General features: G+C 35.4%; 1 protein-coding gene across 5 annotated transcripts in view; it reads left to right on the forward strand.

The window, feature by feature from the left end:
* Positions 1 to 26528, forward strand: part of LOC145286018 (intermembrane lipid transfer protein VPS13A-like) — a 965259-nt gene that overhangs the window by 867179 nt on the left and 71552 nt on the right. For all 5 annotated transcript variants that reach the window (XM_080134633.1, XM_080134635.1, XM_080134636.1 and 2 more), the window contains 3 exons: positions 9710 to 9809; positions 10922 to 10987; positions 12239 to 12295. In XM_080134633.1, the coding sequence (XP_079990759.1) occupies positions 9710 to 9809; positions 10922 to 10987; positions 12239 to 12295 (223 nt within the window). The remainder of the gene's footprint in view (positions 1 to 9709; positions 9810 to 10921; positions 10988 to 12238; positions 12296 to 26528) is intronic.

Consider the following 26528-nt stretch of genomic DNA (forward strand, 5'->3'; position numbering starts at 1 on the left):
GATTCAAGGCACATAAACCCGGCCGAACTTGATGCCACATTGAAGGGCGTTAACTTGGCGCTTCAATGGCACGCCAAGGTTCTACATATCATGACTGACACGGCATGCACTCATCGGTGGATAACCGATGCATTAAGCGGAAGAGCACGGCTGAGGACACGAGCATCGAGTGAGATGTTAATTCGAAGACGGCTTGCCACCTTGGTCGACACCATCACAGAGTATGACCTGACCGTCGACGTAGTGTTGATCAGGTCTGCGCTCAACAGAGGAGATGCTTTGACAAGAGTCCCTCAATGATGGCTTCTGGCTGGTGCTCGGAGAGATGCTGATAATCTGCAAAACACATGTGCAGCAGTCGTGTGTAATGTGGATGCAGCGCGCATCATGGACATTCATCGACAGTGTGGACATCCTGGCATCAAGCGGACACTGTACTTTGTCAAGATGATTGATCCAGGAGTAGGAAAAAAGATATCCGAAGAGTGGTGGGAAGTTGCGAGGCCTGCCAATCTATTGAACCAGCTCCAGCACGATGGAAGAAAGGGGAGTTAGGAGTGAGTGGTAAGTGGCAGAGAGTGGGCATGGACATCACACACTACGATGGCAACCACTTCCTTACCCTCATCGATTGTGGGCCTACACGTTTCGCAGTCTGGAGACTCCACGGGCGCCAGGACTCTTGCAACATTATTCGCCAGCTGTCATCCGTGTTCTGTGAAAGAGGTGTGCCCGATGAAGTGCTGACGGACAACGACCCAGCCTTTTGCAGTCATCAGATGAGGCAGTTCTTACAAGAATGGGGTGTGCGGCTTAGATGCGCTTATGTGCCTTCTGGCAATGGTATAGCTGAGAGAAGCCATCGCAGCATCAAAACAATTGCAGCCAGGAAGCAGTGCACCATCGCAGAAGCTGTGTACTGGTATAATCTCATGCCAAAGGATGGCGTCTCTCCAGGAACGGCACCTGCAAACGCAATCTATCAGTACCGTGTCCGAGAAAAAGGAATCCACCCCGATACAACTATGGCCACTGAGATAGAACGGAATCGATATGCCAAAGGGGATGCTGTCTGGGTGAAGCCGCCAGGAAACCGATGTACTGACAAGTATAAACGAGGCACAGTGACCGATGTGGTGAGTCAGCAGTGTGTCCAGGTTGATGGCGTACCCCGTCACGTTAGGGACCTACGGCCGGCGACACATGTACCACCTCCAGTGGACAATGAGAGTGATTCTGACTCTGAGACGAGTGGGCCATCGCTTTGGTTTGCACCATCCCTATCAAGCAGTGACTCTGATATCAGTACCCTCCACGGAAATGAAGCCTTCCCCAACCATCAGGCGGTGGATGAGAGCGCATGCAAAGACGAGAGCAGCACTGTCCCCCTTCGTAGAAGCACCCGACGGTGGCAATCACCACCTCCCTGTCGTCTCTGTGATCATGAGATCAGGGGGGAGTGTGGAGAAAGTGGCTTAGCGTTAAAGAGACTGCGCATTTGTGTCTGCAGAGCACAAAAATCAAGATGGCGCCCGCATGCGTTTATGTGGAAAAAAGTCTTGTGGAATCTCAGAGAATCTCGTACCCTGATTCCATAAATAACGAGGAGAGGAAAGCGGGAAGAGAGACGATTTTGAGTCACGAAAACGAACGGACGTGTGTAAAAGAAGAGGTAGAAGATAAGAGTGTGGTGAACGAAACAAACAACGACTCGGTTGAAAGTAGAGTTGTAACGAACACAAGTACATTCCAATTTCCTTGATCAGCTGTTTATGAAAAACAATGGAGATTTGTTATTTGGAATCCAATGACTATATTAATAATCTACAATGTGGATCTGCTTGGAAAGTGTTATAAGAGTAACATTTATCAGGAAGGAACCTCTCATAGCTATTTTCTTTGATTTAGAGGAAGCATTGATACCACATGGAGATATGACATTATGAGAGATTTACACGATCTTGGTCTGAAAGATAGACACTTTATCAACAAATTTTTGTCAAATGTAAGATTTTAAATATACCTTAGGAAAGGTATGTCCCATGGAACAAACTACTGTCTATGATTCTGTTTAGCATAGATATAAACAACACCATAAAAAACATATCATCCAGAATGGATCGACTTCCCGATATATGACAGGTCCAAACATATGCACACCATAGAGTGTGAATTGCAACAATGCCTGAATAAATTCACTAAATAGGCAAAAAAAAATTGTTTCTGATTTTTTTAAGCAAAACCAAAATGTGTCCATTTTTTACAGAAGAGACAGTTACACAATCACCCAAGCCTGAAAACTGAAAAGATGGAAATCACAGTGGTAGACAAATATAAGATTGGGGGAGTAATTTTCAATAGAAAACTGAGATTCTACACCTGAAATATATAAAGGCTAAATATAATAGAACATTACAACTACTATGTGTGGTAGCATACACAAGATTGGGTGTGGACCAAAACTACTAAAATTATATAGGTCACTGATAAGATTCAAATTGGACTACGGTATAATATGTTAATCAGTTAGAAAGACATATTAAAAAATATTAGACCCGATGTGCCATGAAGGCCTGGTGTTAGGAATGAAAGTACTATAAAATCTTTTGGCCTCTAAATGAAAATGATCAACATAGGAACAGGATTGAACCTGACAAAAATAGATGATTTTATAATGCCAAAAATAAATGATTTTATAATGCCAAAAATAGATGATTTTATAATGCCAAAACTAAATGATTTTATAATGCTTAAACTAAATGATTTTATAATGCCAAAAATAGATGATTTTATAATGCCAAAACTAAATGATTTTATAATGCCAAAACTAAATGATTTTATAATGCCAAAAATAGATGATTTTATAATGCCAAAAATAGATGATTTTATAATGCCAAAACTAAATGATTTTATAATGCCAAAACTAAATGATTTTATAATGCCAAAAATAGATGATTTTATAATGCCAAAAATAGATGATTTTATAATGCCAAAACTAAATGATTTTATAATGCCAAACATAGATGATTTTATAATGCTAAAAATAGATGAGTTTATAATGCCAAAAATAGATGATTTTATGATATTAAAAATAGATGATATTATAGTACCAAAAAATAGATGATATTGTAATACCAAAAAAAATATTTTATAATGCCAAAAGTAGATATTAGATTAACAAATATATGATTTTATAATACAAAAATTCATGATATTATAATAACAAAATAGATGATTGTATAATACCAAAAATAGATGATACTGGTGCTACCAGATCAGGCAACCAGTTAGCCGTGTGGTTGCTTGAGAACTCCTTACCAAAAGAGTATATCCTCCATGTAGCCCCGACATGGTCAAGGCGAATGTGGTTCCCCCTTACTATGCCCCAATTTTGGACTCCGAGGTGGGTAGGGAGCGTGGTTGATGAAAAATAAATCCCAAAATCCATGGCTGATAAAAACAAAAGTATCCCCCTCAAAACCCTTAAAAGAAACCATTCCTCTGACTCTGACCTCTCAAGCTCAGATGAAGAACAAAAATTCAAAACTAGAAAAACTGCTCCAACTATAGACGAAGGAAACTTCCCAGGATTCTTGGTTATTGAATTAATCGAAAATAAAAAAATTGGAAATTTATCACCTTTCCTAATAGAAAAAACATTATCCACAAAAAGTAAACCAAAAATGATAAAAAAAACAAAAGATGGAAATCTACTTGTTGAGATAACCAATCTTAGAGATGCTCAATCTCTACTCAAAATGAAGAACTTCCATGAATACAAGTGCAAAGTCTTTCCCCATAAAACACTAAACACTTCGAAAGGAGTAATTTGATGTTATGAACTATCGCTGGCAACTGAAGAAGAAATAAAAACCAAATTAGAAAAACAAGGAGTAATCAATCACATCCGCATAAACACAAAAAGAAACAATACAATAATAACCACCAACATATGCATATTAACGTTTAACAAACCAACAATACCTAAGGAAATAAAAATTGGCTACTTAAATGTAAAAGTAGACCAATATATCCCAGCCCCATTAAGATGTTTCCATTGCCAAAAATATGGACATCATAAAGAAGCCTGTAAAGGAATAAAAAATGTGGAAAATGCGGCAACAAAGAGCCTGACCACACCGAAGAAAAATGCATAAATGAGGTGAAATGTGCTAACTGTGAAGAAGATCACCCAGTCTTCTCTAAAATATGCAAAACATATAAAAAAAGAAAGAGAAATTATAGAAGTAAAGTACAAAAAAAACACCTTTCCAGAAGCCAGAAAAATAGACAACACATATGCTGAGACAACAAAAAAAGACAACTAAACCATACCAACATAATGAAATACATGATCAATATAGGGAACTGATAAACAAACTGATTACTTTAAATAATAAAGAATGGCCAGAATTTCAAAATAGCCTAAAAGAAAAATACTCAAATCTGGGAAACAAAATAGAAATAACAAATCCAAACAAAGAAAATAATATTCCATCCACAACAGAACCATTAAAAAAATTATCACAGAAACCAACAAAACAACCACCAGAAATTAATAAAAACAGAAGCAATGATAAAACAGAAAATAAAGAACGTTCCAGAAAAGAAGAAAACCAAACAATAGACACTCAAAATAGATTCCAAATTCTAGAAAAAATGGAAACCGAAAACACCCTAGATAAAAAAAAAGAAACCAAACACAAGTAATCAAAAGGGAACAAAATGAACAAGAAGCCAAAACGGCAACATCTCAAGCAAGATCCAGATCGACGTCCAGTTCCAAACAAAAAAAAGAAAAAACCCAGCAAAACATTTCACCAAAGACACAAACTCTAACCAAAGATAAACCCTCTACTTCTAAAGAGATGGAAATAGAGGAAAACTAAACAGCCTCATGGATAGAAATAAAACACAACAAATTATCCAATGGAATTGTCGTGGAATAAGATCTAACTATAATGAACTTCTTATACTTATCTCACTCTTCAACCCAGCCATTGTCTGCTTACAAGAAACCTTCCTACAAAACAATAACCATTTCAAAACACCAAACTATGAACAATACAACTATTTCCATAACACAGGCCTTCGTGTTAATAGAGGCACCTCAATTCTTGTAAGGAATAACATAGCTCAAAGTAATTTCTCTGTTAAAACAAATCTCCAAGCAATTACAACTCAAGTCACATTACACAAAACAATCACAATCTGCTCAATATACCTCCCTCCTCATGAACCAATAAATGAAAATGAACTAGAAAATTTAATAAAACAACTACCTTCACCATTCATTCTTCTGCCACAGTACGTTATGGGGATGCGAAGTCACAAACTTAAAAGGAAACAAAATTGAACAATTAATTAACAAAAATAACTTGTGCCTTCTCAATCAAAAAAATCCCACATACTTAAATCCAATAAATGGATCAACTAGTGCCATTGATCTTACCATGTGTGATCCATCAAGCTTCTTGGATTATACATGGAGCACTTACGAAGAACCCTGTGGAAGTGATCACTTCCCTATTATAATCAATTACAGTAACTCCATCCAAAACCACATACCCAGGTGGAATACAAACAAAGCCAACTGGGCCGAATTTAAAGAACTTTGTTCATTAAAACTAACAGAACATCAAATCCAAACAATAAAAGAATTCACAGAAGTACTCCTAACAATAGCCAAAAAATGCATACCCAAAAATTCTCCTCCTGGAAAAAAAAAACAAACCATGGTTCAATCCAGAATGTAAAACGGCCATTAGACAGAGAAAGGCAGCCTTAAGAAAATTTAAAAAACAACCAACAACTTAATAGAATACAAACACCAAAGAGCTAAAACTCAAAAAACAATTAAAGAATGCAAAAGATCCTGCTGGCAACAATTTGTCAACAAAATCAACGTCACCACTAAACCCAAAACCGTCTGGGAAATGATTAGGAAAATAACTGGAAAATATAATCTGAATCCAATCAAACACCTTTTCACAAATAAATAGAAAATAACTGATAAAAAAGATATTGCTAACACACTAGCTAAAACTTTGCTGGAAATTCATCATCAAAACACTACAATAGACAATTCCAAATACTTAAGAAACATGAAGAAAAGTACAAAATAAACTTTAACTCCAAAAACCAAGAGCCTTACAATGAAATCTTTTCCCTCAATGAACTAGAAACTGCCATAGAAAAATCCTATAACTCAGCTGTAGGACCAGATGAAGTGCACTACAGCTTCCTTAAAGAAATTCCACCAGAATCATTAAAACTCCTTCTCAAAATTTATAATAAAATATGGGAAACAAAAGATTTCATGGAAAAATGTAACAATAATACCAATACCCAAACTGGGAAAAGATACATCAAACCCAGAAAACTAGAGACCAATAGCTCTCACAAGCTGCCTATGCAAAACGTTCGAAAGAATGATTAACTACCATCTTATATGGTATCTAGATGACAACAAAATAATTTCTGAAATCCAGTGTGGATACCAAAAAAATCGAGGATGTATAGACCACATCACTAACCTTGAAAATTATATCAGAGAAGCTTTTATCAATAAGGAACACGTAACATCTGTTTTTTCGATCTTGAGAAAGCATATAGAACTACCTGGAAACACGGTATCATAAAAGATATCCACAACATCAGACTAAGAGGCAGATTAGCTGAATTCATAAAAAACTTCCTAACAGACAGATCTTTCCAAGTTCGCATAGACTCAACTTTATCAGACCCACAAAATCAAGAAGAAGTGCCCCAAGGCAGCATATTATCAACAACTATCTTTAACATAAAAATCAATAACATTATGAAAGAACTCTCTCCTGATATAAATAGCTGCTTATATGTAGATGATTGCTCAATCAGCTACAGATCTAAATACACTCACACTATTGAAAGAAAACTACAACATAACATAAATGAAATTAATAAATGGGCAACTAAAAATGGTTTCAAGTTCTCCAAAACTAAAACAAAATGCATCCATTTCTCTAACCAATGCAAACTCCACCCTGACCCAACCTTACAGATTGAAGGCGAAAAAATTCCATTCGTAAATGAACACAAGCACTTGGGAGATCATTGATGTATATCAGGAAGAGAGTTGGGCCCAGGATGGACCCCTGAGGGACTCCAGCAACTCTTATGAGCCTATCGGAGAGAAATGATTTAATGATTGAGAAAACATTTCCAGTTATACCGTAACTGGAAATCTTATGAAGTAGGCTCTTATGCCACACCTTATCAAAGGACTTGGATATGTCAAGAGCAATTGCTCTAGAGAGGAAGCCTTTGTCCAGAGATTCGCTAATCCTGTGAGATATAACAGTTAGCACATCTGCTATAGATCTTGCAGAACGGAAACCATATTACATGTCATTAAGAAGGTTATTTCTGCTGAGGTGGTTGACTACTTTTCTATTTAATATGGATTCCAGCAGCTTACTCATGACACACAGGAGACTTATTTGTCTGTACTGAGAGGGAGATGACTTATCACCTGAATTCTTAAATACAAGGCATACTGATAAGGTTTTCCAGAGTGTTGGGAAGCACTTCTCTTTAAGGTAACGCTTAAAGAGGTTTGTAAGTATGGGGGTAAGTTCTGGTTGAAGCTTTTCCAGCTCAATGATTGGAATGCCGTCAGGACCAGTTGCTTTACTGGAATCAAGGTTAGGTTCTTGATTAGCTTGGTGACCTCACACACAGATATTTGTATGCTGCAGAACATGTTGTCCGTTATAGGAGGAAATACGGGGAGTTGATGGCCTTCGTTGCATAGGTTAGAATTAGCTGCAAAGTTCTTGGCAAATAGTTTGGCCTTATCTGATGCTGACGAGATGACCTCAGGTTCTTTGGTGATGGTTGGGATAGAACACACGCTTCTGTTCAGAATCCTGTTTGCTATTTGCCAAAACTGGTGGAACCAAGCCGCTGCTCAGCTACTTTGAATTTAACAGACTGAGCATATAGCTCTCTTGCATTTTTTATTACTCTTTTGCAGTGGCAGTCCTAAAGGCAGCTTTAGTCTCAGTTCATCTATTACTTTGGTAGCTATGGAAAAAGTGATTTCTGTGCATGATGGCAGCAGCACATTCTGGGGAGAACCATGGCTGGCTGTTAGGTTTTTGTTGGAATTTTTTGGATAGTATGAATCGGTCTGTGCCTACAATTAGCCATTCGGTCAGGTCTGATACTATAGAGGACACATCCTTTTTAAACATGGAATGCAGGAGTAGATGAGATATAAGTGTATAGAAGCTATCCCAGTCAGCCGTAGAGTATCGATATGCAGTACGGTGGAGAGATACATCTGAAGACTTGCTGTAACATATGATAAAAATATGAATAAAAAGTGTCTTCTAAATGACACTTTCACTTTCAGTGCAGAACAATATGCAGTAGATATGGTGCTTAATTTCTTAGTTTTGGATTTCCAAAAATAAGAAATTTATTATCTGTACTAATATCCTTACAAAGCCAGAAAATTGACAATCCATTAATAAATAAATTACTATGTAAAATAGAAAATTTGTCAAGAGATAATGAAATATTACTCTGTTGGATTTCGAGTCATATAGAAATCACTCGAAAATGACCAGATTGATAAGCGACTAAGTCTGCCTTAGTCATGGCGCATGAAGCTAACTGTAAGATACAGATTTAAAATGAGGATTAACAAATATATTCCAAAGCAAAGAGAACATTATTGGAGTAACAATACAAATGACAAACTCCTAGCTAGGAAAACTACAATAAATGAAAGGAAAGAAAATTCACAAAAAGCCAATAGGAAGGTGCATAGCTTTCACAAAGATTACACATTTCTACTTACTTGAAGACGAACAGCAACCAATATGCTATGTATACCAGACTACATACAGTTAGAGACATTCTTACTGAATGTATTGATTGGCTCTTATAAGAGAATATATTACAGAAGATCAGAATAACCGTCGGTTTCAAATCCAAACAGTACCCTATAATTCTATAATTCTTTACCAGATTCTCTTCACCCTCTATTTATGTCTACCTCCACAGAAAATGGCAGCCTTAAGGGGTCATGTTTCTTTCTTTCCGGTGTTAACCTTCTTAAGATAAAGACGTTGATAACCTGTCTCCGAGTATGGACCTTCCTTTTTACTGATATCGACCGCCACATGCATTTAACATGTCTGATTTAACATAGAAAATATTAATTATGATGTTATATTCCATTTTAAAATGAGTTGAATCTAATTTTCAACATACAGCAGCATCAGATAATCATCCATTTTTTTTTTTTTACATCTAACCGTTGGTGTTCAGACGATATCATTCTTTAAGTGTGTGTGGAACATGATAACGAAGCTACAATCTTCTTATTATACATGTTTTGATAAAGATGTTTTAATTAATCATTAGTTTAATATCTTTTTTATGAAACAAAATCTTCTATGTAATATAAAAACAAACATTGTAATATATAATCTTAGCTTTTATATAAAATTTTTAAAAAGTAAACCACACTGCTTTTAAAACTTTGCCACTACATGCTAAACTTTATTTGAAAATAATGACCTATCATAAGAAAATATTTTCCAGGAAGCATTTACATTAATTTTCCAGAATCTTGAATATAAATGACAAAACATTTATCTATGAACTGATATAAAAAGATTTTATATGAGTATATTTGTTTGTATTTTATTTATAGAAACATCAAGTTGCTCGTGCAAGAATTTAATTTGAAACTTGATAAAGGTTTTATGCTCTCTGTCATGGATTTGTATCGGATAGAAGACATCCTTAAAGAGGTAATAATTATTTGTTGTTGTCATTGTTTTATTATTTAAAGGTGTTAAAAAAAAACAACTTTTAAATCATTTGTAGCATTTTAAACTTGATTGCCAAAATTACTGCTGATATTTTCCATTGTAGTTGAAGAAATATTTTTGAACTTGTGAGAAATGCTGTGACTTTAATGTATTCGACATACACTAATTGTTATTCAATGTCATTAGATTAAAGGACTTTTATAATCTAATTATTTTGTTGCTGTAATGTTTTTAGGGATACAGCATTTCACAAGTGCCAACTTATGCAATGTAATTTTTCTTACAAAATGATGTACTACAGTATCCCAAAGGTTTTAGATAAGTAGCTTTCAACAAAAACAGTATAGTTCTCATTTGAAGACGTATATTTTCATATTACAGAAAAGCTGAGATTATCCACACATAATGATGTCCTGCCAATAGTGCTAGATGTGTCAAATGGACAGTCAAGACAATGAAAAAACTCATTGTATTTTTTGAATAACACATGAAGTTGATAAATCATATTAGGAATGGTGAAGTGTGCAAACAAAGAGAAAAAAATGCCAAGTAAATCGCATAACATGTTTCTGGATTTTCAAATCAATGTAGCAAGAGATTGTATTCTGTAGACAAAACGTATTATTGGTTACTTTTTTTTACAGTTAAATGGAAATAAGTTGGGGTTTTTTTTTCAATTACAAATTAAAAATAAGATACATTCCTTAATTTGTTTTCATTTGACAATTTGTTCAAGAAAAATCATAATAAGCAACCAAGTGAAGTGAAAAAGTTCCATTCAAGATAAAACAACACATTTGTAAAATAATAGCATGAACACGGATTTATTTACACAAGTTCAACTTATTTGATGCAAATGCCCTGCAAAACAAATGAAATGTTGAAATAGTTCAATTACTGTTTGTTTTGTACATGAAGTTCACTAATGTTATTGAATATTTCTTTTTTCAAATTCTGAAGTTTTTCTTTGAACGTTCACAGATGAAAAGTACATGTTTTATTTAATTGAAAGTTAAATAAAACATTTTTTCCTTTAACATTTAATGTAAATGAAACGATTTTTTGTTATAATTTGTTTCTTCTTTTTACAGAGTTCTCAATTTCAATCTGATCTCATGATGGCTCAGAGATCATTGCGTGAAGTAGGAACGATTATTGTAAGTATACAAAGTTCAAGTTTCAGACATTGTCTTATCATCACTCTTTTTATTGTCTAACTCATTAAATATACATCTGTCTTGCAACAATTACTAAAACATGTGAGAGCATGAGATATATGCAAGCGATTACTAGTATTTAATTGCATCGACACAGTTGCTCTTCAGTTCCAATCTAACTTAATGTGTTCAATGAAACCAAAAAATGAACCATATGAGAAGAAAGAGTGTTGCTTTTGTAAAAGGAAATAGTTATTAGATAAATATCCAGTCTGCCAGTCTCATTTGGTAAGAAGAAAAATGAGTTACTGTAAACTTTGTTGGAAAAACTTGTCTATTACAATTAAAACCAATTTTATTCATACAATTTCATCAACAAACATGGGCTTGAAAGAGTTGTATAGGTAAAAATAGAAAAATATGTTTAGTTGTTGGATGTGCATATAGTAGTCAACATATGGGTTGAGTTTGGGTCATTCGTCTTACACTATCCTAGTCTCAGCTCGCTACAAGACAAGAGGAATATGATTGTCTGGTCACATTAATGTGAAACCAACAATGGTCAAAAATGCAAGAAAATAGGATGAAAAGATTCGGATGAAAAGTGTCTCCTAAGCAAGAGTTTTTTGATTGAATAATGTACACTCTGTGTATCTAATCTCATTAAATGGGAAATTAATTATAATCGTATAACTGCTACATTACTGATAGAAGTAGCACAACAGAATAAATTTAAGCAAACATGCAAGTTGCAACAAGAGCGATAACATGTCTACAAGAACGTGCAGTGGTTTAAATCTGTTGACTTCAGAGGAAGATTAAATTTCAACAGTATAGGGAGATGTGTGCAAAACAGGAGACTTATTATTTTGGTTGAGAGTTATTAGGATAATAGACATAGAACAATTGAGGTTGTCAGTTGACAAGGGAAGGCCAAAGGAAGCATGGGAGAAACTAATAAAAATATATTTTTTAAAATGTGGTGGTGATTTTACTATATAAAAATATACTCAAATTATTTTTTTTTTTTCAAGAAAAGAAAGTGAATTTAAATAATGATTATTAATAACCATGATAAAATATTGTTTTAAGAAAAATGAATTAAAAATAATTTTAAAACAAAAATGTATTTCATTCTTTATCTTTACATTTCTTGATTTTAAAAAGAATTTATATTACGTTTCAAATTCAACATTTTGAGAATTAAATTTCTTACTTTAAATATTTCACGATTATTGTTTTATTTTTCAGGGAACAAATGAAGCATCTAAAATATTTTTTGAATATTTACATTTATCTCCACTGAAGGTAAGAATATGTATTTTTCATTGTATATGAAAGCATTTCATAAAGTTTAATGTCTGCATTTTATATATCCATTTCTTAACCAACATATTACCCTCCAAATTTATTTTTATTTACATTCAAAACTATTTATATAATGCATTCAAATGTCCAAAGTTGAGAAATCATTTTAAGTAATATAAACTTTATGGATGTTTAAGCTCAAAATCTATATTATATTGTGATGTATACAAAATTAAAAACAAAGCCATAGATGAAGATCAAACAGGCTGGACTGTAAAGATAATGTTTTGATTTAATTTCAGATTTTATGCGAAATCTAATTGTGTTCGTTACAACTCTACTTTCAACCGAGTCGTTGTTTGTTTCGTTCACCACACTCTTTTCTTCTACCTCTTCTTTTACACACGTCTGTTCGTTTTCGTGACTCAAAATCGTCTCTCTTCCCGCTTTCCTTTCCTCGTTATTTATGGAATCAGGGTACGAGATTCTCCAAGATTCCATGAGACTTTTTTCCACATAAACGCATGCGGGCTCCATCTTGATTCTTAGTTTGTGCTCTGCAGGCACAAATGCGCATTTTCTTTAATGGTAAGCCACTTTCTCCACACTAATCATGATAATGGTTATTACATTCAAGTGTTTGATTTGTGGGAATTTGTGATAACATCTGTTTTAAGAAAACAAATGGAATGTTTCAATTTTCACAATTATGTAGTAGAAATGTTTTGTAATTATATATTGATTCAAAAAGGGTTATAGTTAAGTTTACTAATTGAGTAATTCTGTAAACTCAAATGGAATATAAATATTAGTAATAATATTTATAGGATACTCTTAATCATATACAACCTTATAAGATACTTATTTTTATTCTTACCTTAGGAAGCATGCTGCCCTTCGATCATGCATTTGATCAGATATATACTTTTTGACTGAAAAACTTTTTTCCGCAGAAAAAAAACTATAAAAAAAAACACATTACAACTTCGACTTTTCCAACTACCCGAATTTACAATTTTATTTTTAACATACCCGAATCTACAACTTGAAGTTTTTCCATGGATTCTTGCCTATCCTATTATAGTTTCTTGATTTATCTGGACTCCATCTTTCACCTATGTATTTTTGCATTCTTTGTCACTATCTTTTATGCAAATATTATTTACTTCCTATGTTGTAGTTTCAATTTATGTGCTAAGTTTTTTTTTGTATTTATATTATAAATTAAAAATCATTTGAGCTCAAGAAACTTTTCGTTAACTTTTTTTTAGAAAATATTCTGAAACAATCTTCTTGCTTCATTCTCTTATATATTTTTTATATCTTATTATTTATCTTTATGATAAATAATTCATACTCTTTTAATAATTTAATTACACAGACTACAAACTTTCAAATTTTTATCTCTGAAAACGCCATTTAAAGCTATGGTTAAAAGTAAAGAACCTTACCTCATGCATCGTGCGGTCAGTGTGGAAAGTGCAGTGAGAAGAGAACGGTTGAATTTTGGAGTTGGATTTTGGAGTTGGATTTTGGATTTTGGAGTTGGAGTTGAGTTCAAATTTAACGTCAAGCTATTTCGGCGCAGTGACAAAAATGGGTGACCGAGTAAGATTGAGCAGCGATATCCTGAGGCCATTTACTGGAGAAGGTGACATGGTTGCATGGCTTAACAAACTGAAGTTGGTGGCAAGGCTGCAGAAGATCGAGGATGTAGCCACGTTAATACCTATGTATTTGGAAGGAAGTGCTCTAGCGGTCTATCTAGAAATGGAAGAGATGGATCAGGCCATTGCTGAGAGCATAAAGAACCGGTTAAAGACCGCATTTTCCGAGAGCACGTTTGAGGCTTACAACAAGCTCAAAAGAGTCACTTGGACTGGGGAGTCTGTGGATGTGTACATGGCAGAGATAAGGCGACTAGCAGGATTGGCTGGATATGGGGGACGCAGCCTTGAGAAGACTGTAAAGCTGGCGCTTGTAACTGGTTTCCCTGATCGCATCTCCATGGAACTGCAACGATTTACTGATATTGAAACCATGGAGGTGGAGGAGATTCTAAGGCATGCTAGAGTTTTGGCGAAACAGTCCGATGAGCTGGGGGGCAGTCGCGGCTGCTGTGGCAAGCGGAAAGGAGCGACCAGTGATGAAGCAAGGCCGTGGATTTACCGGTAAATGCTTTTGATGTCAAGGACCACACCTGATGAGAGACTGTAGGGAGTCACGGCCAGACATTATCTGTTTTCGGTGTGGCCAAGTAGGGCACATTAGCAGGAATTGCCCTTCGCTTCCGGGAAACGAGTAAAAGGGTGCTATTGCGCCAGTAGTCACCCCTTTTATACTGAACAGGCGTATAAGAGTTTGTTGCCAGAGTTAGTGATCACCATCAATGGAAAGAGGGCTAGAGCTCTTGTTGATACTGGATGTACAACAACACTCATTACTACGAGCGTCGCCAACTCTTGGAATGAAACCAGCAACATTAGAGCGGTGGATGGCAGAGAAGTGGAATGCTGTGGAGAGGCCGATGTAAGGAATATGCTATTGTGGCTAAGAGTGATCATGCTGAATAGACTGATTGCAGGAATTGAGGTGGTGCTGGGCCTGGACGCGATAGACCGACTGGGAGGAGCTACTATTGCTAAAGGCTAGGTGAAGTTTGGCAATCAGAGTGCACCGGAAATAACAGGAAGTGTAACCAAGGGTGATACCAACCAACCGTCGAAACCCCGACCGTGTCTGATTGAGGATGATGACTTTTGAGCCTGCTTCGATGGCGAAAAATGGATGGTAGAATGGCGATTGACCGCGGAGCCACCTGTATTGACGAATTGAGTCAGCTGCTACAAAAGCACACTGAAAGGAGCTGTGGAGCCGCAGTTTGAAAAAGAAGTTGAGAGATGGATAGATGAAGGAATATTAATGCCATGGTCAGGGAAAGTTGAAGGAATTTTGCGACTCATGGCTGTGGTCCAACCTATTAAGAAGAACGTTAGGCCAGTGTTGGATTTCCGTGAGCTGAACAAGTTTGTCGCTTGTCACACAAAGGACGGAATCGACGTGTGTGAAGAAGTCATAAGGAAATGGAGGAGAATGAAGCAGGCAACTAAAATTGTGGACCTGAAGTCAGCCTACCTCCAACTGCATGTGGATGAGAAATTGTGGAAATATCAATTGGTAGAGTACAAAGATCAAGTTTGTCTGACCAGATTAGGATTTGGTCTGAACTCCGCACCAAAGATAATGATGGCAGTTCTTAAGACAGTGTTGGCCAAAGACGATGCAGTGAAGAGAGGCACCTGCTCTTACATCGACGATGTACTAGTGGACGAAACGGAGGTGACTGTGGAAAGGGTGAGAGAGCATATCAAAGTATATGGACTGATGACAAAACCGCCTGAGTCACTGGAAAACGGAATGGCTTTGGGATTTCGACTACAGAACAATAAGGCAGGAAAATTGATGTTTGGGCGAGGAAATGAAATCCCTGAAGCCAAGGTTGACCTAGCCAAGAGAGAGCTTTTCTCTATATGTGGAAAGTTGGTTGGCCACTACCCAATAGCTGGATGGCTGCGAACTGCATGCAGTTTTATTTAAAGGCAGACTGGGACAGACAGTTGGGAAGATGAAGTTGATCAAGAAGTGCTTCTCATGATACACGAAGTCATTGCAGAAGTAAAAAAAATGGACCCTGTGAGAGGAGAATGGCATGTAAAGGAGGGCCATGAAGGGGTGATATGAACTGATGCTAGCAGTGTAGCATTAGGGGTATTATTGGAAATAGGAGAACTGGCTGTTGAAGATGCTGCTTGGCTACGCAAAAAAGATGATAGCGCCCATATCAATGTTGCGGAACTCGATGCTGTGATGAAAGGCATCAATCTGGCTCTAAAATGGGGGCTACAGATAGTGAACGTTAAAACAGACTCTGCAACAGTGGTGTCGTGGATTAAATCGGAGCTGTCTGGTGATAAGCAGATCAAAACAAAAGGAGCAGCGGAGATGCTTATTAAGCGTAGACTTGGAGCGCTGGGAGATTTGGTTCGAGAATTCTTACTAAAGGTAACTATTACCTTAGTTCCGTCACAAAAAAATAAAGCAGATGGGCTGACAAGAGTCAAGAAAGCCTGGCTACACAAGGAAAGAGACGGGGCTCCAGCATGTTATGCAGTAGAGAATTTAAAAGACCTGCATAACCTGCATCATTTTGGAAAGGAACGGACCCTTTACCTGGCAAGAAAAGTAAACCCGCACGTCACAATGCAAGACGTCCAAAAGGTGGTGGAACAATGTAGGGAATGCCAATCAATCGACCCTGCACCGGCTAGACATGAAAAACGAGAACTGCATGTTGAAGAGAATTGGCAAAGATTGGCCATTGACATCACACATTATCAACATGAACCACATGTAACTATGATTGATTGTGGGCCTGGGAGAGTAGCGATATGGCGGAAAATCAAGAATGAAACAGCAGAAGAGGTAAAGAGAGTTGTCGAGTAGGTTTTTATGGAAAGGGGGCCAGTAGAAGAGGTGTTGGTGGATAATGGTACGTCTTTCCACTCAGAAGTTTTTAGAGACTTATGTGTGAAGTGGAATGTGGGGCTATATTTTAGAGCTGCATACCGTCCAAGTAGAAATGGAATTATAGAGGCACCATCGCACTATAAAAGCTGTGGCATCAAGAAGCCAGATTTCGCCCCAAGAAGCATTTTTGGTACAATATGACGCTGAAGGCTGGTCAAGACGAAAATTCAGTGCCGCACCGGTCTATTTTCTCTTATGGATGGCGACATCCATTGGCTGTAACACAGAGAGAAGAACAGGCCTGCGTGGACATCGCGATCAAGAGGGCGTGTGGTTAAAAGTAAAGAACCTTACCTCATGCATCGTGCGGTCAGTGTGGAAAGTGCAGTGAGAAGAGAACAGTTTGATTTTGGAGTTGAGTTCAAATTTAACGTCAAAAGCTTACTGAAAATATTTTTAATATTTTGGACTTCTTCCAAAATATTTTAAAATATGCAATATTTCAATTCTCCGTCAAAATATTTAATTTTTTTTATTCAGGTTGATTTCCCAGTAGAAAGTTTTTTACGAAAAGATATGAAAAGCTCTGCCAGCAAATAAAGGTATATCACACGAAACCGTTTGAAGAGATGAAGAAACTTAATTCTCGGGCGTACAGGATGTAACTCAAAACAAAACTGAAAATGTAAACACAAAATGGAAGAGGCAGATGACAACTCAAAATAACACCGTCATGCTGAGTTCTCCCTTGACTAATATGTGATCATAATTCAATACTGCACTCAAATAAATCAATTGTGAGATCAATCGTCTCGACTTGTTAATATATTTTACATTTTTATTTCTTGATATATCAAGTTTACTTAAAAGGAGAGAAAGATTTGAACAAAGAAACATTTTTCAAAGGTGGAAAATGTTTCACTATAGACTGGAAAAAACTGAACTAATTCACTCAGAGATATTTTCCAATCTGAATATTTGTTAATTTTACTAATTCAAGAAAACATTGATGCTCTTTCTTTACATCACGTGACCCAAAACAACCAATGAGAAGGCACCAAAAAGAAATCGTCTGCTGAATTGAATAGCCTGCCACATATCACACAATTGAATAGCCTGTAAAATATCACACAATTGAATAGCCTGCCAAATATCACACAATTGAATAGCCTGCCAAATATCACACAATTGAATAGCCTGTCAAATATCACACAATTGAATAGCCTGTCAAATATCACACAATTGAATAGCCTGCCACATATCACACAATTGAATAGCCTGTCAAATATCACACAATTGAATAGCCTGTCAAATATCACACAATTGAATAGCCTGTCAAATATCATACAATTGAATAGCCTGCCACATATCACACAATTGAATAGCCTGTCAAATATCACACAATTGAATAGCCTGTCAAATATCACACAATTGAATAGCCTGTCAAATATCACACAATTGAATAGCCTGCCAAATATCACACAATTGAATAGCCTGTCAAATATCACACAATTGAATAGCCTGTCAAATATCACACAATTGAATAGCCTGCCACATATCACACAATTGAATAGCCTGTCAAATATCACACAATTGAATAGCCTGTCAAATATCACACAATTGAATAGCCTGCCACATATCACACAATTGAATAGCCTGTCAAATATCACACAATTGAATAGCCTGTCAAATATCACACAATTGAATAGCCTGTCAAATATCACACAATTGAATAGCCTGTCAAATATCACACAATTGAATAGCCTGTCAAATATCACACAATTGAATAGCCTGTCAAATATCACACAATTGAATAGCCTGTCAAATATCACACAATTGAATAGCCTGTCAAATATCACACAATTGAATAGCCTGCCAAATATCACACAATTGAATAGCCTGCCAAATATCACACAATCTTAAATTTGTTAAGAAATAAATTTTGCAAACTTTTCTTTTTTTGCTGAACTCTTCTATTTTAAATGAAATAAAGCTATTTCCAAATAAATTGTGAATATATCAAAATATTCAAGTATTACAAAAAAAAAACAGCAAAGTTTGCTCACAATATTTAAAAAACTGTAAACATTAATCAGAAGTTACCCTTCGAGGGCATTCTAAATGTAATAAGCCATTGTTTATTTATTATATAAAATAAATTCTGAAACCTTCAGCCTCAATCTCCACCTCGATACAGGTCCAAAACTGGGAGCATGCCTTTTCCATAAGCACCAGCAGGAGCTCAGCAAATACTGATGGTAGCGATCAGGTTAGCTTTGGTGTTGTGGGAGGTCATATTGGTGTTATTCTCGGCATGTGATCAAATGAAGAAGTCTAGCAGGTTCAGGTCGAGGGAGGAGGAGAGACAGTGAGAGAAGGATACAAAGTCGTAGCACTCTTTGTGAAGCCAAGCCTGGGTCACTTTGAACTTGTGAGCTGGTGCAGAGTCATCTTGCCACACCCAGGGTCTGCCAACAGCCACCTGATTGCACTAGGGGATCACCACACTCTTCAACACATCTAGGTACACTTTGATGTTGACTTTCAAACCGACTTTGAAGATGTGAGGTAGCATGATGTGGCCCTCACTTGAAACCACATCTGTGGCCAGAAACTTTTTCATCACCCTGGGCACATCCCTGGTATACGTGGCAAACCGGCAATGCATTTTGAGGGTGCTGGCAGTGGTCCTGTTGCCATAATTTGGATCGGTAGAGAGTATGAGTTGTACACATCTCCAATCTCGCTCGTCGAACATTGTGTCACTTTCAGACATGATAGAAGGCTCCTATCGCTCTTGGGATTTGTACACAACTGGCCAACTAGTAGATGGTCTGCAACAAAGAAAGAAAATCGGTTCTTGTCTTTTGTCAAACGGAAATGGAATCATGTCGTCTTTTCTATGGCGACAATTTTATCGTTCCACTTTGTATTTTCAAATTGTTTTACAATATCTTTTTTTTTTTATTATATTGGTAGGTGAAAGTACAGAATAGTTACAAAACACATTTTCCTCCTCATGTTAAGAATGGATTTCTAAATAAAAGTTATTATTTTAGCACGGTAACATAAGTGTTTAAGTATGATATTTAAAAAACAATTCCTAAGTAAAATTTATCAAACTTAAAATAAATACATGAATTTAAAAGTAATGTCTACGACTTTAATTCCGAGAGTAATCCGTGAACAGGTTTCTTAATGAATAAACACTAACTGTTATATAAAACACTGCCTTAGAGCAATTATTATAAAAATATAAAGAAATCAGAATAATTATTTAAGTTGTATTTTGAATAGTTAAGTCTACTCTAAGAACAGTTCAAAATATATTCATGATAATTAAAAATGTAAACAGAGGATGAACACGATCGTTTAGCTCATAAAAAGTTTTTATTGTTTTTTTTTTTGTTTTTTTTTCATGAATAAAAACTGATTACAAAATATAAACAATTAAAATTATTATATTGTATTTTTGACACTTCTGCAGGATTCGGGCGAGTGCCATTGTTAGGGGGTGATAACTTCAATTTCTTCTTGGGCAAATAAATAACAAACAAGATTGGTAAGACAGCATGAATGTGGACCCTGCACACAAGCATGTTTTGTGTAAAAATGCCGTTTTAGACACATTTTTTCATTATAATAAAATCCTACCTTTCATCCTAGGAGAAGCATCATCATGATAGCCAATTTCTTTAAAATATTTTCCCCTCTAAATCTAAAGTCCTCATACCGCCACCAGTCTTTACCAGGAACTATTATACACATTATAAATATTCCGCCCTGTCTACCTTCATAACTGGCCAATAAACTCATACATAAACCATTATCTTTCCTTTTCCAGTTACAAAAATAACAATTTCTTTCTCAGTCAGTTCTAGCTATTTTCATTGGCTGTGAGTTATAAAATCGCTTGTTCTGGAATGCACATCTTCATAAATAAATGAACATGCTGGACATTAAAAATAATGGCCGCTATCATTTTAACCTAAAACAAACCGATTGTTAATAATTTTTAGTACACTTTAAGTCTTGCATGGGAAAACAGGTGATTAGCACGACCTTGTAGGTTTTCCAGAACAGCATACAAGAGACTATGTAAGCAAATATATGTGGACATATATATATGTACATAGAGAGTGAGGGACAGCTAGAGAAAGAGATGATGGAGAGAGAGATGAGTGTCATCATCACCTGTGCTACATCTTCTCATTCACACATACCAATATGTTCTAAAGGCAACTAGAGCGTTTAGTTTTTCTTCACCTACTTTTTCTCCCAGTGTTACCAGTTTGAGTAATTTTATTGAAAAACACTTGATAGAGAACTCTATGCAATTTTCATTTTTGTAGGGGGTTGCTTAGTTTTTTTTACATTTCTTCTTCTGTGTATGGGGAGGGGCATAGTGTTTAGTTTTCTTTTCCTCCTAGCATTATGAGTTTGAGACTGAGTACTGCAGATAATTATTTTTTTTTTTTTTGAAAAACGCTCAATAGGGAAGTCTATGTTATTTTAAATTTTTGTAGTGGGTTCCTTGGGTTTTTTTTTTTTTTTTTTTACATTTCTTCTGCAGGCAATCTTTTATACGGCGGGTGGGGGTGCATGCTAGCACTTTGCATTTAGATAAAAATGTGCTTTCACATAAATAATTGAATTTGTTTGAATAAAATATATATACACACAATATATACATACAAAACTACGCTGTCAGTTTTCACTTTACAAACTCGAGATTTGACATAAAGGGCATTGAGATTTGGGAAAATCTTTTTAATCATTTTTGGGTCAGATAGTTGGCTGTCAAGAGGTCAAAGTTCTATGATTTGACCCTTGAAAACTTTACCCAACTCCTCCACTAATTTTGGGTCTAAACACTTGAAATTTTAGATGTAGGTTACCTGAACATGAGTAAAACTTTTTAATACACACACACACACACACACACACACACACACACATATATATATATATATATATATATATATATATATATATATATATATGCACATAAAGTTATAAACAGTATATAGGGCCTGAGCAAAGCTGGGTTGAACTCCTTATATTATATATCATTCAAGCACTACCATGTTTGAATATATGGTTAAATAGCAGTTTTAGTCGTTTGGAACTGCTTTAAAACTTCACTGCTCACTCATTTATTGACCAAATTTCAAACAGTTATTACAGTTTATAGATAACTTTCTCAGCTATATTGTGAAAAAAAAATTTCAATTTTTGTTCATTAAAACAAAAGTTATGATGAATTTTCTGGTGTTCAAAATCGTAAAAAAATATAAGGAGGTGAGCAACGTTTTTTTATGGTTAGGTTCTATAGAAACCACGTCGCTTCAGTGACTATTGTTGCTACTAATTCATTAATGAAACATGAAAGGGAGATAATTGGGGTGATTTTATTAAAAGCAGACGAGTGCTGTAAATTGTTATTACATATGTGGGGCAAAAAAATAAGGTGGAAATTAAACAAAGAACAAGTGAATTTATTGGAATCCCTGAAAAATCATAGATTACAATAGAAATTACGAGCATGAATAGTAATATGGTTAAGCTTAAACATTGAAAAATAAAAGACTAGGTGTCTAAAGTGGAAAATAAAATAAATTTATAACTTAAAATATTGCAGCATTCAAATTTTTTATTTAAATTCAATTTATAACATTATATAATCAATTCTTAATATTGCATTATTTAAAATTATAAATTTATTATATTTTTTACTGGAATATTTTATCCCTTTCTTTTCCAGTTTTAACAACTAGTCCTTTACTTTTCCATGTTTAAGCTTAACCATATTACTTTTCTTGCTCGCATTTTCCTATGTTAATCTAATATATAAATCTCACTGTGTGTGTGTGTGTGTGTGTGTGTGTGTCTATCTCCGTTTTCCAAATTTTATCTCCTCCTAGTGTTGCGTTGTGTATCATAAAGGGAATCATGTGTGATCGTCTAGTCAGTTAACATTGTGTGAGCATCTAGTTGTTCTGCCTATTTGTTCATATGCCGTTGTGTGTGTGTGGTACATGTATTTTTCAGCATACCTCCGCGCGTCATCGATGTTGGTCCATCTTGAATCACCACATCTTGGAGGGAGACTGGTACTTGTTTTGGGGATGAAGATTCAATCACTCCAAGACAAGGAATTGGTTTTATAGTTTATTTCACTTTCCAGATGTCTTGTAGAAGGATAGAAAGTGAATCTCTGGCTTGTGTGGTTTCTCTTGGTCTCATTTCTACACATGTCAGCGTACCCCCCCTCCCCAGTGAAAGTGAGGAGACGTCTGTGAAGCCGTCCATTGCGTTCTAAGCCCAAACCAAATCTCTACAATTTAGCTAACCTGATCAGGTGACACACACACAATCCGATCAGCTGATCCGGTCAACGTGTCTCAATATAATTTACACACTCTCCCCTCTCTCTCTCTCTCTCTCAATCCATTCTCTCACATTCCTTCTATCCTTATTTTCAAAAATGTACGCATTTTTAAATTCTAGTACATTTTTTTCTATATCTATACAACCACACGGCTAAGAAAGATCAGGCTAAAAAAAAACTCCTTTAGTAAGCCTTTCCAACTAACTTCACAATTATTATTTATTTTTTTTTATTAGATCAGACCCCCTCTGATCTTTTTGAGTGTAGGGTATTCCTCCCCTGATCCATGTCAGTTGCTTTATCCAGCCACCCTTATGCCGTAAACTAGTCTCACTTTACCTCTTTCGAAATTGACGACACCTTTCATCCCAAAAGTGCCCTGATTGTATCCTTTGCTCGATTGTTCTATTAAGTATGGCTTTGTTTTAATTTTGTAACTATCTTATCTTGTCCAGGACATCTCAAAGCTCATAATTAATCTTCATGGTTGGCTTCCAAATTTTAAGATATATCTTTCATCACACAGATTCACTTGGATTTCCCTGCTCGGACTCTTGGAATTTTGATGAAGATTTAGAGAATATCACTCTTAACTAATTTACCCCCAACCTTTGTGCCATGATTCCTATTTGCGCCTAAATTCTAGCTAATGGCCCGATTTTCGTGATTTTTCTTTTCTCTCATCAGAGCTTCCAAGATCCAGCAGAGATATCCCGCATTCATGCATCTCTAAAATAAATATAAGGTATATCTTCTCACAGACCTACGGTATATTTTACTTTTCTCTCACCTCATTAGCTATATGTGATTTGCCTACGGTACTGCCTCAAATAGGTCCCTGGTACCCTTAAGGATTCTCGTATCCTCTCCACGCCTGTCTCTAATTAATTGGTCAAGTCTTGCCTCTTGCTTGGAATCATCACGTGTGACCAGCTTTTTTTCAAGCCCTCAATTTACAGGGTCTATTTTATTCTCTGAACAGGGCATCTCTAATGCTTTCCTGGCAAGTTACTCTTCTTGAAAAAAATATTTATGGACTTTAAAAAAAGATACAAAAAGCAAATTATTAAAAAAGAAAATCTCTCTTTTGGCTTATCACATCTGTAAAAACTTCTCAAAAATACCCGTTTATGTAATTGTTATTTTTGTCCCCTCTAAAATTCTAATTTATTCTAGGCCAACCATTTTACCAGTATCATCTGATTTTTCCTAAATCATTTCAATTCTAATGTATATACTTAATAATGACTACATATTCAGAGAATAATCCCACAAAAGAAAAATGACACAAAAAAAAAAAATTCTACAACCATTTCAAAAATTAGAATAAATATCGACTGAACCTTTGACTCTTCCAAAACTTAAGAACTAGTTGACCCCTTATTCAACCCAGTAGTGTGTCTTTTTTTTTTATTTCTTACATTGCTTAAATCTTATTTCTTTCTCTTTTTCCCAATTTTATTATTATTATTACTATCATTATTACTTAATTAACAACATGTAGTTACTTTTTATATTTTTCATTATTTCAATAAACCCCACAAGGCAAAGATTCACTCCTCCATTCTGCAAAAAAAAAAATACATGTCAAAGAACAAGAAAATCCTGCACTATACCGATCTGAGAAAACATCAATTATATAAAAAATAAAAATGTAAAAATTCTTATAAGCATTCACAAAGTCTCATCTCACCAATAATAAACCTCCAAATAACAAAACACAGTTTCGTGGAAACCCAATTTTATCCACGTCATCAAAATCAGAGATCAGCTGCATCACCTTTACCACCTCCAGAATATCAAAAAATAAAAAAAATCACAGTCGTTTACAAAAAATACATAGACATTTACTATTAAAATACATAGTCGTTTCCAAAAACAAAAAAACGACTCACTTATAAACTTCCAGACAATCCTTCACAAAACAAAAGTTCAAATCACTGGAAACTAAAATTGTCCACGTCACCCAACTTTAGGGGTTTTTTTCTTAATCTAAAAAACATACATTTTAACATTTCATATAACAGTTTACAACGATTTACATACAATGAATAACCTTTTTCCACACCAGAAAAAAAAATTCCTAAGAAAAAAAAAAAAACGTACAATTAGATAAAAAAAAAATTTCAGATTGGCAGCCTGTCCATTGTTTCTTCGCTAAAAAAGTACACAGAGCTTTTACAGTTTACAAATTGCAACATTTTAAGTGTGTATAATTTGTGTAACTTCTAACTCATAACAAATATTTTTCATTAACGTTCTCTCTGGTAATGTGACAGGCACCCATTTCACCACACTGTAACTTAATTCATATGTTCTATTTCTTCTTTTTCTTTTTTTTTTGCACTGTTTTACACATTTGCTGTATATTCAAAATTTACAATTTATTATCTGTATGTCGATCGATATATCTGTTTTTCCCCCAATTTCTTCTATTTATTTTTTCTACACCGTAATGTTAATATTTTCTTTCTTCTGTGTTTTCAATTTTCATATTCAAAATCAACAATTCGTTATCTGTATGTCGATCGAGCTATCTTTTTTTTCTTATTTCTTCTTAATTTAGCATAAATCTATCTATATATAATTTTAATGTGTCTATTTTTCTTCTTTTTTTTTCCATTGTGTCTTTATATATTTTTTTCACTACAGTAAATCCCCAGGTTCGATTTTTTATTTCTTTCCACCCATGTACGGGTGGACTGGTCCACTGGCACCAAAATTTGTATTTGTTGCGTTGTGTATCATAAAGGGAATCGTGTGTGATCGTCTACTCAGAGTTAACATTGTGTGATCATCTAGTTGTTCTGTCTATTTATTCATATGCCATTGTGTGTGTATGGTACATGTATTTTTCAATATACCTTCACGCGTCGTCGATATTGGTCCATCTGGAATCATCTCGTCTTGGAGGGAGACTGGTACTTGTTTTGGGGATGAAGATTCAATCACTCCAAGACAAGGAATTGGTTTTATAGTTTATTTCACTTTCCAGATGTCTTGCAGAAGGATAGAAAGTGAATCTCTGGCTTGTGTGGTTTCTCTTGGTCTCGTTTCTACACACGTCAGCATTCCCCCCCCCCCAGTGAAGGTGAGGAGACGTCTGTGAAGCCGTCCATCGCGTTCTAAGCCCAAACCAAATCTCCATGATTCAGCTCACCTGATCACATGACTCACACGCAATCCGATCAGCTGATCCTGACTTCTGGTCAACGTGTCTCAATATAATTTACACACTCCCCCCTCTATTTCTTGATCCATTCTCTAACGCTAGATGGATGATCGTTGGACGGCATGCAATAGCTCAAAAGATTG

Source organism: Euprymna scolopes, chromosome 10 (assembly GCF_053919585.1).
Source record: "Euprymna scolopes isolate OS-2025 chromosome 10, ASM5391958v1, whole genome shotgun sequence".
Classification (NCBI taxonomy): Eukaryota; Metazoa; Mollusca; class Cephalopoda; order Sepiida; family Sepiolidae; genus Euprymna; species Euprymna scolopes.